At 56.0% G+C, this 16,363-nt stretch overlaps 1 protein-coding gene across 2 annotated transcripts in view; it reads left to right on the top strand.

The window, feature by feature from the left end:
* LOC138573535 (lysine-specific demethylase 4B-like) overlaps positions 1 to 16,363 on the top strand; it is a 2,173,569-nt gene that overhangs the window by 753,857 nt on the left and 1,403,349 nt on the right. For both annotated transcript variants that reach the window (XM_069649346.1, XM_069649347.1), the window contains exon 11: positions 1,016 to 1,246. In XM_069649346.1, the coding sequence (XP_069505447.1) occupies positions 1,016 to 1,246 (231 nt within the window). The remainder of the gene's footprint in view (positions 1 to 1,015; positions 1,247 to 16,363) is intronic.

The following is a 16,363-nucleotide window of genomic DNA, read 5'->3' as shown; positions in this document are numbered from 1 at the left end:
ATATGCTGTGCTCCAGCTGCCTTTGCAGAAAGGGTTAACATATGGAACTGGCTCTGGTGGTTGGCAGAGTTAGCGCTCATGGAGATGCACACACATAGCAAGCCCTGCTATCCATCAACACATCTTAAGTTACAGCTGCTCCTTTTAATCCGGTTTTCCTAACTCTCCTGTGCTCTCGGCTGCCACAACCAGTTGTGAAGGAGGGAGAGCATGAATCACCATAAACATATATCCTTAGTTTAGAAAAAGGCTTGAGGAACATCTAGAGCAAAAAGGAACAAAATGTGAAATGATTTTATTCCAAAAGCTATTATTGTTCAAATGTAATCAGGGAAGTACCATTTGTCCTATTTTCCTTAGAAGCAGCTTTGCCTCCATCCTCATCTGATCTCATCAACTAACTCAATGGTACTCATTTTCTTGGCCGCCATCACTCTATGGTTTGAAATGCTGAGACAGGGATTTCAGACTATGGCCTGGAATGTACAGATCTTACCCGCGAGTGCTTTGCATATTTAAGTTATTTTATTTGTAGCTCTCTTCTAAAACTGTCATTCAAGTTCTAATTGTGAGTGGTCTTGACACGATTTGCAAATGGAAGCCTGGGCTTGCTATATTGTTAGTCAAAGCCTATACAGCTGTCTCGGGATGCTTTCATTTTATGTTTCAAAATGACTGACTCAACCGGTAAATTAGCTGCTTATTCTGCTGCAAAATATGGTGATCGCTACTCTAATCCTAATGATGAACTGTCTTGAGACAATGTTTTCAAGTCTATAAAAGGGCAGTCACAATTCTTACTAAACCTTAGTCTAAGGAATTGATTGGTATAATTAGAAGTGTAATACTAAACACATTCTGTCCCTAAACGTTGCCATTCCAGCTCAAATCCTGTGTTCGTTCTTTATAATCCCGAGGTACTCTTTTTCACAGCTCAACTAAAACATTTCTGAAGATGCTCAAGCGTCCTTTTCCCCATGCACTTTTCATTAAGACATTATTGTTTGTTCTACAGGGGATGCCACGGAGGACTGTTGCCATGCTGCTAAAATGGAAGAGGTGAAAGTTCAGAACTGTCCCCTGAAAACGAAAAGTGAGAAGAGGAAAAAGAAAGAGCAGAATCATCAACAGCAGCAGAAACATCCAAACCTCTTAAAATTACAGAACCAAGATGAGAATCCTTTCCAAAGCTCTTTCCAGAAACATTTCCAGATACAGGTTCAGCAGCGTCCTGCAAAACACACAGGTAAAAGGATTCAATTGGCTACAAGTCCCTTTTTTAAATACAGAAAAGGCTCAGAAACCGGTATCAAGGGCATGAATTGAACACTTTTTATTCTCTCGCCTAATCCAAAAGGCGAACAAGGCACAAATTTAAGTTTGACAAGTAATTATTTGCAAATATTTTTTAGGCAGTTTAAAAACTAGATAGATTGCAAGTACAAATTAACAGGGTAATTCATAGAAATTTGCACAAAAGTGGCGCACGCGGCTGGCGCACAGTGTCCCCGTGCGATACACTGCGCCAGCCGCGTGCGATAAAATCCTTTTCATCGCACAGCGTATTCATGGATTTTAGCCTCCAAAACCAGCCATGGCACAGAGTGGCGCAGCGACCCTGCAGCAGCGCCAGTTACGCCCCCAAGAACGCCCTCGCGCAAGGAAAAGCCTTCAAAATTCCCAAATCAACGCAAAGGAATGCGCTAACCCTGGACCAGTTCACAGGGCTGCCAAACAGTAAACGCCAAGCGGGAAACATGTATTTCGGTGGGTCTCGGGAAGTTTCACACGCGATTGTCCTGGGTACGTGTACATCAGGGGTGCGCGGGAAGTATCACACGTGATTCCATCAGGGTACGTGTATTCCAGGGGTGCACGGGAAGTATCACACGCAAAAGCAGCAGGGTACGTGTATTTCAGGGGTGCGCGGGAAGTATCACACGCGATTCCATCAGGGTACGTGTATTCCAGGGGTGCGCGGGGAGCACTACACGTGAATTGCCCGTGTGGGTCCTCCCAGGTGTTCCCTCTACACCCTCCACGGCCCCTGCAGGCGGCCCACACCACAGGGGACTACCCTGCACATGTCCCGCAGGCAGCCCATCCACCATGCCCATGCCCCCCAGCCAACCCACATGTCACCTTGCACTACTGCCCACCAACGCATGTCCCCCTGCACCCCCACCCCCCAACAGTCAGGGGCACCCTCCACCAGGCCCCCACTCATGTCCAACTCATGTCTCCCAGCACCCACACCCCCCAGCAGTGCAGGGCACCCTCCACCAGGCCCCCACTCATGTCCCCCTGCACCCCTATCCACCAGCAGCCAGGGGAACCCTCCACCAGGCCCCCACTCATGTCCACCTGCACCCCCACCCACCAGCAGTCAGGGGCACCCTCCACCAGGCCCCCACTCATGTCCAACTCATGTCTCCCAGCACCCCCACCCCTCAGCAGTCAGGGGCACCCTCCACCAGGCCCCCACTCATGTCCCCCTGCACCCCCACCCACCAGCACTGTGGTGCACCCTCCACCAGGCCCCCACTCATGTCCAACTCATGTCTCCCAGCACCCCCACCCCCGAGCAGTGCAGGGCACCCTCCACCAGGCCCCCACTCATGTCCCCCTGCACCCCAACCCCCCAGCAGTGCAGGGCACCCTCCACCAGGCCCCCACTTATGTCCCCCTGCACTCCCACCCACCAGCAGCCAGGGGCACCCTCCACCAGGCCCCCACTCATGTCCCCCTGCACCCCCACTCCCCAGCACTGTGGTGCACCCTCCACCAGGCCCCCACTCATGTCCAACTCATGTCTCCCAGTACCCAACCCCCCAGCAGTGCAGGGCACCCTCCACCAGGCCCCCACTCATGTCCCCCTGCACCCCCACCCCCCAGCAGTCAGGGGCACCCTCCACCAGCCCCCCACTCATGTCCCCCTGCACCTCCACCCACCAGCAGTCAGGGGCAACCTCCACCAGGCCCCCACTCATGTCCAACTCATGTCTCCCAGCACCCCCACCCCCCAGCAGTGCAGGGCACCCTCCACCAGGCCCCCACTCATGTCCCCCTGCAACCCCACCCACCAGCAGCCAGGGGCACCCTCCACCAGGCCCCCACTCATGTCCCCCTGCACCCCTATCCACCAGCAGCCAGGGGCACCCTCTACCAGGCCCCCACTCATGTCCCCCTGCACCCCCACCCACCAGCAGTCAGGGGCACCCTCCACCAGGCCCCCACTCATGTCCAACTCATGTCTCCCAGCACCCCCACCCCCCAGCAGTGCAGGGCACCCTCCACCAGGCCCCCACTCATGTCCCCCTGCACCCCCACCCCCCAGCAGCCAGGGGCACCCTCCACCAGGCCCCCACTCATGTCCCCCTGCACCCCCACCCCCCAGCAGTCAGGGGCACCCTCCACCAGGCCACCACTCATGTCCAACTCATGTCTCCCAGCACCCCCACCCCCCAGCAGTGCAGGGCACCCTCCACCAGGCCCCCACTCATGTCCCCCTGCACCCCCACCCCCCAGCACTGTGGTGCACCCTCCACCAGGCCCCCACTCATGTCCAACTCATGTCTCCCAGCACCCCCACCCCCCAGCAGTGCAGGGCACCCTCCACCAGGCCCCCACTCATGTCCCCCTGCACCCCCACTCCCCAGCAGTCAGGGACACCCTCCACCAGGCCCCCACTCATGCCCCCCTGCACCTCCACCCCCCAGCAGTCAGGGGCACCCTCCACCAGGCCCCCACTCATGTCCCCCTGCACCCCCACCCCCCAGCAGTGCAGGGCACCCTCCACCAGGCCCCCACTCATGTCCCCCTGCACCCCCACTCCCCAGCAGTCAGGGACACCCTCCACCAGGCCCCCACTCATGCCCCCCTGCACCTCCACCCCCCAGCAGTCAGGGGCACCCTCCACCAGGCCCCCACTCATGTCCCCCTGCACCCCCACCCCCCAGCAGTGCAGGGCACCCTCCACCAGGCCCCCACTCATGTCCCCCTGCACCCCCACCCCCCAGCACTGTGGTGCACCTTCCACCAGGCCCCCACTCATGTCCAACTCATGTCTCCCAGCACCCCCACCCCCCAGCAGTGCAGGGCACCCTCCACCAGGCCCCCACTCATGTCCCCCTGCACCCCCACTCCCCAGCTGTCAGGGACACCCTCCACCAGGCCCCCACTCATGCCCCCCTGCACCTCCACCCCCCAGCAGTCAGGGGCACCCTCCACCAGGCCCCCACTCATGTCCCCCTGCACCCCCACCCCCCAGCAGTGCAGGGCACCCTCCACCAGGCCCCCACTCATGTCCCCCTGCACCCCCACCCCCCAGCAGTCAGGGGCACCCTCCACCAGGCCCCCACTCATGTCCCCCTGCACTCCAAGCAGTCAGGGGCACCCTTCACCAGGCCCCCACTCATGTCCCCCTGCACCCCCACCCACCAGCAGCCAGGGGCACCCTCCACCAGGCCCCCACTCATGTCCTCTTGCACCCCCACCCCCCAGCAGTCAGGGGCACCCTCCACCAGGCCCCCACTCATGTCCCCCTGCACCCCCACCCCCCAGCAGTGCAGGGCACCCTCCACCAGGCCCCCACTCATGTCCCCCTGCACCCCCACCCCCCAGCAGTCAGGGGCACCCTCCACCAGGCCACCACTCATGTCCCCCTGCACTCCCCCCAGCAGTCAGGGGCACCCTCCACCAGGCCCCCACTCATGTTCCCCTGCACCCCCACCCACCAGCAGCCAGGGGCACCCTCCACCAGGCCCCCACTCATGTCCCCCTGCACCCCCACCCCCCAGCAGTCAGGGGAACCCTCCACCAGGCCCCCACTCATGTCCCCCTGCACCCCCACCCCCCAGCAGTCAGCGGTACCCTCCACCAGGCCCCCACTCATGTCCCCCTGCACCCACACCCCCCAGCAGCCAGGGACACCCTCTACCAGGCCCCCACTCATGTCCCCCTGCACCCCCACCCGCCAGCAGTCAGGGGCACCCTCCACCAGGCCCCCACTCATGTCCCCCTGCACCCCCAGCAGTCAGGGGCACCCTCCACCAGGCCCCCAATCATGTCCCCCTGCACCCACACCCCCCAGCAGCCAGGGACACCCTCTACCAGGCCCCCACTCATGTCCCCCTGCACCCCCACCCGCCAGCAGTCAGGGGCACCCTCCACCAGGCCCCCACTCATGCCCCCCTGCACCCCCAGCAGTCAGGGGCACCCTCCACCAGGCCCCCACTCATGTCCCCCTGCACCCCCACCCACCAGCGTCCAGGGGCACCCTCCACCAGGCCCCCACACATGTCTCCCACGACCCCCACCCCCCAGAAGTCAGGGGCACCTACCAGCAGTCCCACACACATGTCTCCCACCACCCCACCCCCCAGCAGTCAGGGGCACCCTCCACCAGGCCCCCACTCATGTCCCCCTGCACCCCCACCCCCCAGCAGCCAGGGGCACCCTCCACCAGGCCCCCACTCATGTCCCCCTGCACCTCCACCCACCAGCAGCCAGGGGCACCCTCCACCAGGCCCCCACACATGTCTCCCACCACCCCCACCCCCCAGCAGTGCGGGGCACCTGCCAGCAGGCCCCCACACATGTCCCCCAGCCAACACGTCATCACAATCCAGATCTCAGGCTCCTATGCCCACCCAAATCCCACTCCACGCCACCCCAGTCCAAACACCCAACCAAGCTTTACATCCATTCAAAATGGAAATACCCATTACATGATAGATAATAAATAAGCAGTATGTGCATGACTACAAGTCCGTCAGACCCACACAATGGCAACACATGACTGTGAAAACCCACATTCTGACAGGCATGAAACCAATGAGAGAAGTCCACACATTGAAGTAAGAAACAAAAATGTATTACAGTGTAAATGAAGTGAATGAAATCTAAACAAACAATAATGGCAACAAATATCAAAATGCAGCATGTCCACAAAAATAATAAATAACGAAAATGGGACTCCAAAATAACCGTAAAGAAATTGTGTCCAAAGTCACTGTCCAACAAAGCAAATCCAAAGGGAAAGTAAAGTGAAAATCCATTGCTCCATGGTGAAAAAAATAATAAAAGATGAAGGCCACAAATCCACTGTCAAACTATGTACAAAGAGCAAATCCATGGTCCATGATCCCAACGATGTAAATGAAACCTACAATAAAACCTACCTAACTAATAACTATATACAAAAAAGTGGGGCATAGTCCAAGCGCCCCAAATTAAAAAAAAGAAATAAAACCTAACACTAATTAACTATATACAAAGGCGGCGGGCTAGTCCAGCGGCTCACTCCGTGATGTCCCGGGCCAGGGCATCATCGAACTCCTGTTCGATGTCCCGGAGGCGGTCCTGTTCCATGGCCCTGAGGGTCCGCAGGGATGCCGACATGTCCTCCTCCAACTCCCTGCGGATTCCCTCGAGGCACTCGGCCCGCCTCAGGGCCCTCCGCATGGAGTTCTCCGCCCTGACCATCGTGAGCCGTGCCTCTTCCGGCCGCCGCCGCTCCGCACCTATCTGCTGGCCCAACTGCTGCCACACGGAAGACACTTCCCGTCCTGGGTCCTCCTGCCCTCCGGCCGATGCCTGCCCCTCCGATGCAGATTGCCCCGAGCCATGATGCCTCCCACGTTGACTCCGCTGCTGCCTTCGACACAACTGCCTCTGCCAGCATGACGGCATCCAGGCTGATGGAATCCACCGATGCCGTCGTGCACGTGCCCTGCCCAATGATGCCGGCACATCCACCATCTGCTGGGGTCCAGTTGCTGTGGTGTCCACCCCTGCTGGACCTCCGACTCCCGACTGTGGCAGGGATGGGATCCCCACCAAGCTGGCTGCGTTGGTCAGGTCAGGTCCACAGGGGGCCCTGGTGGCATCTGGGCCGGAAGACGGCATGGAGAACGACTGGGGTATAGTCTCCACAGAGGAGGAGAGGGCCGCCAGATTGGTCGACACATGTATGAAACCCCTGACGACGGCCGATCCCAACTGGGCCACGTTGGCACGGTGCTCATCGTGATGACGTGCAAGCTCCTCCCGGGAAGCATGCACTTCATCACGAATGACACCCGTGCGCAATGCGACTCCAATCAGGACCTTCTCCATACAGCCACGGGTCCCCTCGTCAGCAGGTGGAGGGGAGTCAGATGACATGGACATCCCCCCTACCTGCTGTTAGGAAAGATTTCGTAATTGTAGGTAATTTTCCTTCCATGTGGCAACCCCTAATCTTTTTGCTGTTGTTTTTCACCTTGTTCTCGACTTTGCCAGAGAAGTGCAGCCTTCTGCCGCACTCCTCTGGGCTTTCGCTCCTTTCTTACGGGGAAACTGGCATGCCCTTAAGACTGTCAGTACCGGGGAAAGCTGTTTCCCGTAGTTTCTTTTATCATGTTGCGGCTTTCGTGCAACATGACACAAGAGGGGACTGTAAGCTAAGTTACAGCTCTCTTGGGTCTCTAGCCTTCTACAGGCCCTAGATACTCGTTTAGGATTGTATCTGATCGATGCAAGAGATTCAGGGACGGGAATGGTGGCAGCGATCGTTTCTTGTGTTTTGAGCTCCTTTTGGCGTTCTAAGCGCGTTTCTCGCCCTTGACCCAAAATGGTGGCCTGGCTCCCAAAATGGCCAGACCACGAGGCTCCTTTGTCCTGTCCGCTGACCGTCTTGCTCCCTTCACCTTCCCCAGGTCGAGCCGACCCGGGGCCTTCCTTATTTGGGCATGTACTTTCCCGCGAAACACGGATGCTTTCGCGGGCTTCTACATGTCTTGTGTGTGCCTCCAGGATGTGGGCTGGGATGTCTGGTCCCAATACACATCCTGGGTGCCAGGGAGTCTATGGTGGTGTGAATGCCTGGGACCACCGTGGTCCGTGATTGGTCCACGAATGGTGTGAGTGTTGATGAGCGGATCTCCCATTGGGTCCCCTCCGTTTTGGCGCAAAGGGAACCGTGGATAAGAGGGGGCTGGAAACACCACTACCATGTCGATCTCCTGAGTTCTCACGAACGAAGGAATACAGGAGCCAAGTATCCTGCAACCAAGAGGCTGGACCGAGGAATCGCTGGTGACCCGCTGAAGGACTTCTCCTCTGCACTGCTGTCGCCTTGTGAAACCCTTTTCACCTTTGATCGAACCAGAAGGCCTGTACTGGTACTTCGACCCTTGGAATAGCGGGAACAGCTATTCTCGGCATCTTCACCATCTCCTGCCAGTAAGCCTTCGGAAGCTTCTCTGGGCCATCCAGCTGACTGACCAGCTTACACGGGAGTCTTGCTCTGTAACCGCCGCCAGGTTGTGTAGTATTTCGAGTCCTTGTCACTCTCACACGCTTCGTACACTTGGCGTTCCCAGGTCTGAAGTGAGTAGTGTACATTTGGCTCAGATACACACGGCCGCTCCGTTGCCCTGCTGTGGTAACAAACTGTGCGGGTTTCTTCGATTGGGACGTCTTTTTACTCAACACGACGACGAGGCGTTCCCTGCTCTTCTGAACCTGCCAGCTGCTGAAACTGACGCGGAGAAGCCTGGGTCTGCTTGGATCGGGGACCGGTGAGTAGCATAGCTAGGATCTGGTCGCCCTCCTGCAGGAGCCCATTGCTTTTCCCCGCTGTGTCAAACAGCACCCTTTTCCGTACTCGCACTCTGCTTCTTCCCACTGTGGAGGCTGCGCTTGAGTCGCGGAACTTGTTCTTCTTCTTTTGTGCACTAAACTGAACTGCCTGATTTCCCTCGAAGAGCTTCTCCTTTTGCCCGTTGGCACCAGCGCGTGCAGGTACTTTTGAGCACAAGGCTCCACTCTTCGCAGGGCTCGGAGTTCCATCTAGTTAGGTGCCTCTGAAGGCGAACTGGGTCTAAGCATTATTGCGCACTGCCTGTTTTCCCTCCCTTTTAGGTGGACTACACATTTCGTGCATATAACGCTTCAGACTTGTTATATTTGTATATATATTGTGTTGATATGGTATGTGTTGGTTTACTATCGTTATATTGTGATTTTCTCGCTACGGTCATTGTTTTAAAGGCCTTGAAATAAATGTGTATATATTTTTAATATAACAACTGTTTGGAGTAGTTTGTAAGTGTTCTTGCTTTGTGTGCTCATTGCAGGCTTTCAGTCACCCTCACCCCTCTTGAGACCTAGTCTTGACCGCCGCGATCGCTACCTTGATTGGTCTGGCTCGTCCAGAGGTTACCCTGTTCCAAGTAATTAGGTTGGCCTTCTGAACCTCTGCGCCACCAGGACAGAGTTCAGAAATCCGTCTTAACACCTGCGGACGGGCCTGGGATGGGGCATCCCTGCTTGTGCATGGTGGTGCAGTCACAGTGTCAGGGACAGTGACATGCACAGGCCCCTCCACGGCGACCTGTGCTGCCTCCTGTCCCTGCCCCTGGACTGCACCACTTGCACCAGCAGGGATGCCCCCACCAGGCCCCATGTGCGCCTCAGTAGCGGCCTCCTCCTCCTCTGTGGAAACCACCAACCTGGATGGCTCCACACCGTCTTCTGCCGTTGCAAGCCCCTGTGGGGGCTCACCCACTCCTTCTGCTGCAGCCGTGGGGGCATCCCCGCCGCTTTGCTCCACAGCGCCGTCTCCGCCCTCTTCTTCACTTGCCGCTGTGTAGAGGGAGACATAGAACACAAGCATCAGGGTACTGTACAATGGTCCCCTAGACAGGAAGCAATAGCAGATGAGTGGCACTGTCAAAGATCACTTCCATCATGTGCCTCCACAACACATGGGTCAGTGCAGGCAAAACACACGTAGTAACAGGCATGGCACATGCTATGGACATTTGCATACATGTCCAAGGGACTCTCCAAACATGCAATGTTGTTATGGAACTCACATGCATCATGGGTCATGCCTATCACATGTACACACATCAACGTAATTTCATCCATCTGGCCTTGTACACCCCAGACACAGTGGATACAAGGATAACTAGGCTGCATCTGTGAATCTGTACATTGTCACAGACATGTGTCATGCATCCATGGCATTCACAAGTCACAGACACGCAGGTCAGACACACAGACATGGATACCAGTACATGTACATGGCATCGGCACCCATCCCTCACCCCCACCCATGTCCAGGAACAGAGACTGGCATGCTCTCATGTGTCCAATCCACATAGGGCTCCCCATGTTGCATTTAAACACATGCACCAACCATGTGGTTCACACATTACTGGTCTCACATGCATGACCATGATGTCCCTGTACACATACATGCGTACATGGCCTATGTTACACATACAGGCAAGCATCAGACAACCAGCACACTGCAACATGCCCTGTCTCACACAGCAATGCTTGCCCACTTACCGCTCAACTCCAGACGGGTCTGCCTCGCAAGGATCTGGGCGTGGAGCGCTGGGTCTACACGTTCCAGGAGCCTCAGCTGGATGGTACTCATGCGGCCCCGGCCCCCCTCCACGAGGCGCCGGGCCTTCAAGAGGGTCCTGGACCTCAAGTCCTCCCAGCGCTTCTTGACTTTCTGGATGTTGCTGGTTGCCACCCCCTCCGCGTTGATGGCAACCACCAAGTCGTCCCAGATCCTGTCCCGTCCTTCCTTGTTGGCGCGTGACGATCCGAAGAGGGCATCATACTGCCCCAGGACTTGCTCCTCCAGGACACCAACTTCGGTGGCAGTGAACCTGGTGCCCCTCTGCCTCTCTGGCCGGGGGTTGCCACTGGTGCCAGATGTTGCAGTGCCCGACATGGCAACCCCAGAGGCAGGAGTGGGTGGGCAACTGGGTCATGGGGCTGGGCTGTGGAGCGATGGTATCCCAACTGGGAGTCTTCGGTTCCAGCAGGGGTGGTCACAGCAACAACACCCCTGGCTGATGTGCAGGCAGCAAATGGCAGGGCACGTGGGCAGCAGGCAATCAGGCAGCAGCAGATGGCAGGTAGGAGCGTGCTCGGGGCTCTGGGGGGCAGTAATTCGGCCTTCTGGGCAGGAGCTTTGTCTTCCGTGTGCTTATGCGTGGCCAGCTTGATACGGAGTGATTTGGCATGTGAAAATCCAGCACATCTGCGTGTAATTCGAGGAAAGGCCCCTAGCGTGTAAGCGCGTCAGCACACGTACGTTAATTCATTGGCCCAAAGCCTCCCAGGTGCTTCTATGACGTCACGCGCATGGCCGTTGAGAATGGCGCGTGTAAAAAAAAAAATACACGTCCGAGTGTCAAAGCGTGTAATTGGTGGAAATGGCCTCAGCGCGTATGCGCGTCTGTGACGTGTGTATAAATGGTACGTGTAGAACACCATTTCCTTGTACGTGCTTTTCGTGGAGAGCGAGTGGGTGAAATCTGTACTTCTTGTCGGTTCACACGCGATTGACTTCACGGCGTTTCAAGTTCGTACTCCCTGTTACCTCTGACAGCTTTTTCTCTTTTCCTCTTTTTCCTGGGCCTGTTTCCTCAAACAGCGTTCCCTTCTACTGTTGTCCTGTCTCCTCAGCCAGCATACACTTTTTCTTTTGCCGGGGGTGTTGCCAACACGCACACGCGCGTCTTTTTCACGCTTTTTTTCCTGGCAGACGGTGAGTCGCGCACGTATTTAGCATCTGTGCTTGCCCCGTGTGTCGCGTACCCCTTCAGAGGTCATTCTAGGCTGCGTGTGACACGCATACGTTCATTCTTGTGTTTCTGGGTGCCACAGCGTAGTGCAGGTTTATTTTTCCACACACGTGGTCTAGGAGGGGTTTGCGTGCACCTTACTTCCCTTTTTTGGGGTGCCTGTGCGTTGCGTGACCCGTCATCTTTCCCCAAGGGTGACATACAGCCTTGCTAGAGCACTAGGGTACGATTACCATCTGGTACCCAACCCCTTTGACCCCCAATTGCCCAGGACAATAGTTCACAGCGACTCCCATACGCACAATAACATCAGTGCCATGGCTGGGAGGCGAACAAGCCGTAAGGGTGGCAAAGGTGGCCGAGCCCTAAGTGGTGGCCGTGGTGGATCCGGTAGGGGACGTGGCCGTGACTTGCAGGGTGCCCCTAGCCCCCCAGTCAGGGACACCCATGCCCCCCCCCGGTTGAGGGTAACGTGGCTGACACCATCCATGCTCAGCCCTTGTTGGACCAGCCCACTGTGGCACCAGACCTGGCACAGGGTGACTCCATGGCTGACTTCCAGGTCAGCAGGTCTAGGCCACGTGCGCCGGTGCACGTTGGTGTCATCAGGCCACGTGGATCAGGGGCAGCTAGGTCATCTGCTGCCCCGAGTAGGCAGGGTGGGGAGGCTGCAGGGGCAGCTGCGGCTCCATCCACCCCACCTCTCACACACCCAGCCAGGACAGTGTCGGTCCAAGTCCATCCTGCTGACATTCCCCCTGACACCATCACACTTGAGCTAATGCCTGCACCAACTCCCATGCTGAGTGTGCAATCCCACACTCCTAGTACAGAGTCCACCGGGGCTCCTGCCCCTAGTGTCCAGAGCGGCGTAGGACACTCAGGATCCCCACCACCTTCCAAGCGGAAGAGGAAGAGTGCTCGTCCAGTATAGGCTGATGCCCCAGACACGGCTACACAGTCCGGCCCGTCAAGGAAGCCCAGCTTCAATGAGGCTGAACTGAATGCACTTGTAGAGTATGTGTCCGCACATGACCGCGAAATGGTGATTATTGCAGGATCCAAGACCACACCTGCACAACGTCTGGCACACTGGCAGACCATCGCGGACATCATAAGTGCCCTTGGAATCGTGAGGCGCACAGCTACTGAATGCTACAAGCTCTGGAATGACCTGAAGCGCAGGGCAAATAATAAGCTGGCCTCAAGTCATGCCGCAACTCTAGTGACTGGAGGTGGGTCTCCAGCAGAGGACATAGAACTCACTCCACATGAGCATTTTGCTGGGACCTACGTCACGGAGGAACAGATCCAAGGCGTGGGAGAACTGGCATATTACGAGGCATTGTCCGGTGAGTGCACATGCATGTGTGTGTCATCCATGTGCATGGTGTGTGTGTGAGGGCTTCTGTTTGGGTGCCAGGTGAGGGTGTGTGTGCCTGAGTGGTTTGGGTCACCCATGTGCCTCATCCAATACATTCTGCGCACCAGCATTTGGGTATAGCAGTATCCCTTCTGCCAACAGTAGACATCTAGCTCAAAAGCACGCCAGTTGCCCTTGAAATGTCATCTTGCCACAACATTGTTGCTTATTTTACTCTGTTTATTCAGGCAGATTGTTTGCATTCCACCACTTTTACTAGGCATTTCTCAGTCCTATTGTCACATGTCTGACATGGCTATGGTACAGTGGACTGACTTTGTTTCTTGGATATCATTTGTTTAGACATGTCCCTGTGCTATAGGACCATTCTGGACTGGCTGCGCGAGGTTAAACATTTGAACTATTTCAATTAAAAAAGCAATTTCATGAGCAAACTAGACTGAATGAACAATTGGTGCCCTCCTCTCCCTCTTCACTTTATGGCTAGGGTACATGCCATCTGTGTGATGGCATGTGTATTTGACCTGCCAATCACTGGCCAATGTGTGATGCCACTGCTAGGCAGCATGCAGCAAATGTGTTGATCTTCCATCTTGGTGTCATCAATGTGTGCCATTTGCCTCCCCTTCATACGAAGTGACGGTGCATGCATGGGAGGGTTTTAGTCATGTGGGACATGTGTCAATCAAGTACTGGTTCTGTAGCTTCTCAGCCCTAATTGTGTGCCATAGTGCTAATGCCTGTTTCCATTTCTTTTCTTTTATGTCTTTGCAGGGGATGACGCACTTGATACTGCTGGGGTTGTGGAGATGGTGCAGACCCAGGAGGGGTCTCAGGGCCGACCGTCCACCAGTGAGGGACGTGGTGTGGTGGTGGGTGAGAACCCACAACTGCTGCAGGTCGTGCTCTCAAGGGGTGTCTCTGGGTGCACCTCCCCCGAGCTGTATTCAGGTGTCGATTCGGATGATGAGACCTATGTGGCGTCGCAGGTGAGTGTTCCTGGGAGGGATTCTGTTCTGTTCGACCCACCTGCACCAGGGGTAGAACCCTCAATGGGGATGTCAGTGTTGGCAGGTACGCCTTTGGTGGTTACGGATGCAGGGTCACACTCCGCAACATCTGATCCTGTTCCTGGGCCAGCAGATCAGAGGGGGAATGCAGTCCTGCAGCCTCAGGCAGTGCCGGCACAGCAAGGCGCAGTTCGCCTTGCCCAGACAGGTGTGGTGCCCGCCGACGTGGTGGCCGTACGCCACCTGGCAATACCGCATGGGAGCAATCCATATACGGTATGGCAACCCAACAGGCAGCATCATCAGAGATGATGGCTCAGGCCATGGATAGGGTGGCCACTTCCATTGTCCCCCCAGAAAGGCTGATGGAGCGACTACAGCAGGCAACAGACTCCATCTGCCAGTCACAAAGGGAGGACATGTTGGCGTCCGACAGGGACAGGCGGGCGGCACTGGCGACTCTGCGGGAAGCCATTTCCATAGAGTCCCAGGGCCACAGGGAAGCCCTGAGGGTGGAACTCCGTCACCTCAGGATGACTCTTGTTGAGCTTGAGGCTTCAACAAACACAAGGACAGAACAGCAGCTGGAGCGTCTCACACGTACGCTCTCATCTGAGATGCAGGCAACTCGTGAGGAGGTCCGGTCATCCCGTGAGTTATTGCATGGGGACCTCCGCACGATTATCCTCCAGAACCAGACCTTCCAGACCTGCATGCTTGCTGCCATGGAGGACCAGACTAGGGCTTTCCGTGGGCTGCCTCCCATAGTGCCACCACCTCCTGAGGCAGCTGCAGAGTCTGGGGAGAGCGACAGCAGTGATTCTCTCACAATAGGGTAGCCCATGGAGGTGTTTTTTTTCGCAAGATCCACACAGGTGGGTTTTGGTGTGCACCCTGTCCTCGGACCTCCTGGGTGGCCTCCCCCACCACCCCACCGCCCCCCCATCCCTCCGGGCCCATTAATGGCCATTTTTTTTTCTTTTTTTAATTTTTGCTTTTTTGGACAGTGTGTTGCCTTGTGTGGCTCCCGTGGGCATATGCTGTATTGTGGCTGGACACATGCAGGCTTGTCCTGATTTTGGGTCAGATGCTTGGGTTTGTGTGACACACACCCCTCCTGCTTCCCGTTTCCATGGGCTTGCACAGGGTGTGCCCAAGTGACATTGACGTACACGGTGACGTTGGACTCCCATTTGATGTGTGGACAGTCTGTAGTCAATACTGTGTATACATTCCTAGTGTTGTTGTATTGTACACTGCATGGTGTATTGATATGTGCCTCTGCATCCATCTCATTCTCCTAATTTGCAGGTCCATTTCTCATGTCTTCACATGGCGGTCTACTTTGGAACTGGAGTCCATGTTATAAGCAGTGCACCTACACTCTTGCGTGGGGCTAACACTGTATACTTGGAAGTGTTCGAAGCGCAATTTTTTAAGTCTGTACTGTCATGTTTATGGTAGGTTGGAGGTTGTGTAGGTGATTGGTTGTCAGGAATCGAGGGTGGAAGCTGTGGGATCGATGGATGCTCTAGTCCTCACCCATCATGGCTGCCTCCACTATAAATCGAGGCCCCGCCTCCAGCTCGGCGCGTTGTATCTGTGTATTCCCTACACTTCTACCAGCGCTCAGAGTTGCTCGTAACTTTCTTTCCGAGTTTTCCTTCACGCTCTCGTTTTCGGCGTGAGCTTGTTTTTTCTCTTTCTGTCCACTCTGTGTTTTTGTCTACGTGGTTTTCGTAACCGACTATCTGAGTTCTGCCCCTCGCTCTGCCTTCCTGATACTTTTTTCTCCGCTCGCGATCCCTTTCGCGCTCCGCTCCTTGCTTACCTCTCTATTTACTTTTTCTCCGCTTGCGAAACCCTTCGCACTTTGCTCCTCGCTCTGCCTTCCTGATACCTTTTTCTCCACTCGCAATCCCTTTCGTGCTCCGCTCCTTGCTTACCTCTCTGTTTACTTTTTCTCCGCTTGCGAAACCCTTCGCACTCTACTCCTCGCTCTGCCTTCCTGATACCTTTTTCTCTGCTCGTGATCCCTTTCGCGTTCCGCTCCTCTCTTAGCCTACCAGTTAACCAGTTCTCTGCCAGCGAATCCTTTCACACTCTTCCTCTCGTTGTTACCTTCCTGTGCCTTATACCGCTTGCGGCTCCTAGCAGTTTCTGTGTCCGAGGCATCTGGCACTCCAGACATTCTACAGTGTCCAGACTTTGGAGAAAGCCCTCGCTTTTCGATCCATCATTCCTGAATCTTCATCATTTCAGCCTGGGAGTACCTGCCTTATACCACTCCTTACCTTGCCTGCAGATCTTCATTCAAGGGTTTTTTCTGCCGTTCTGGCTTTTTCCCTTGGGCACCGAGGCTGGCCCAC

The sequence above is a fragment of the Ambystoma mexicanum genome, chromosome 1p (genome assembly GCF_040938575.1).
Source record: "Ambystoma mexicanum isolate Mex_15411 chromosome 1p, UKY_AmexF1_1, whole genome shotgun sequence".
In the NCBI taxonomy this organism is placed as follows: Eukaryota; Metazoa; Chordata; class Amphibia; order Caudata; family Ambystomatidae; genus Ambystoma; species Ambystoma mexicanum.
This window is presented reverse-complemented; position numbering and strand designations above follow the sequence as displayed.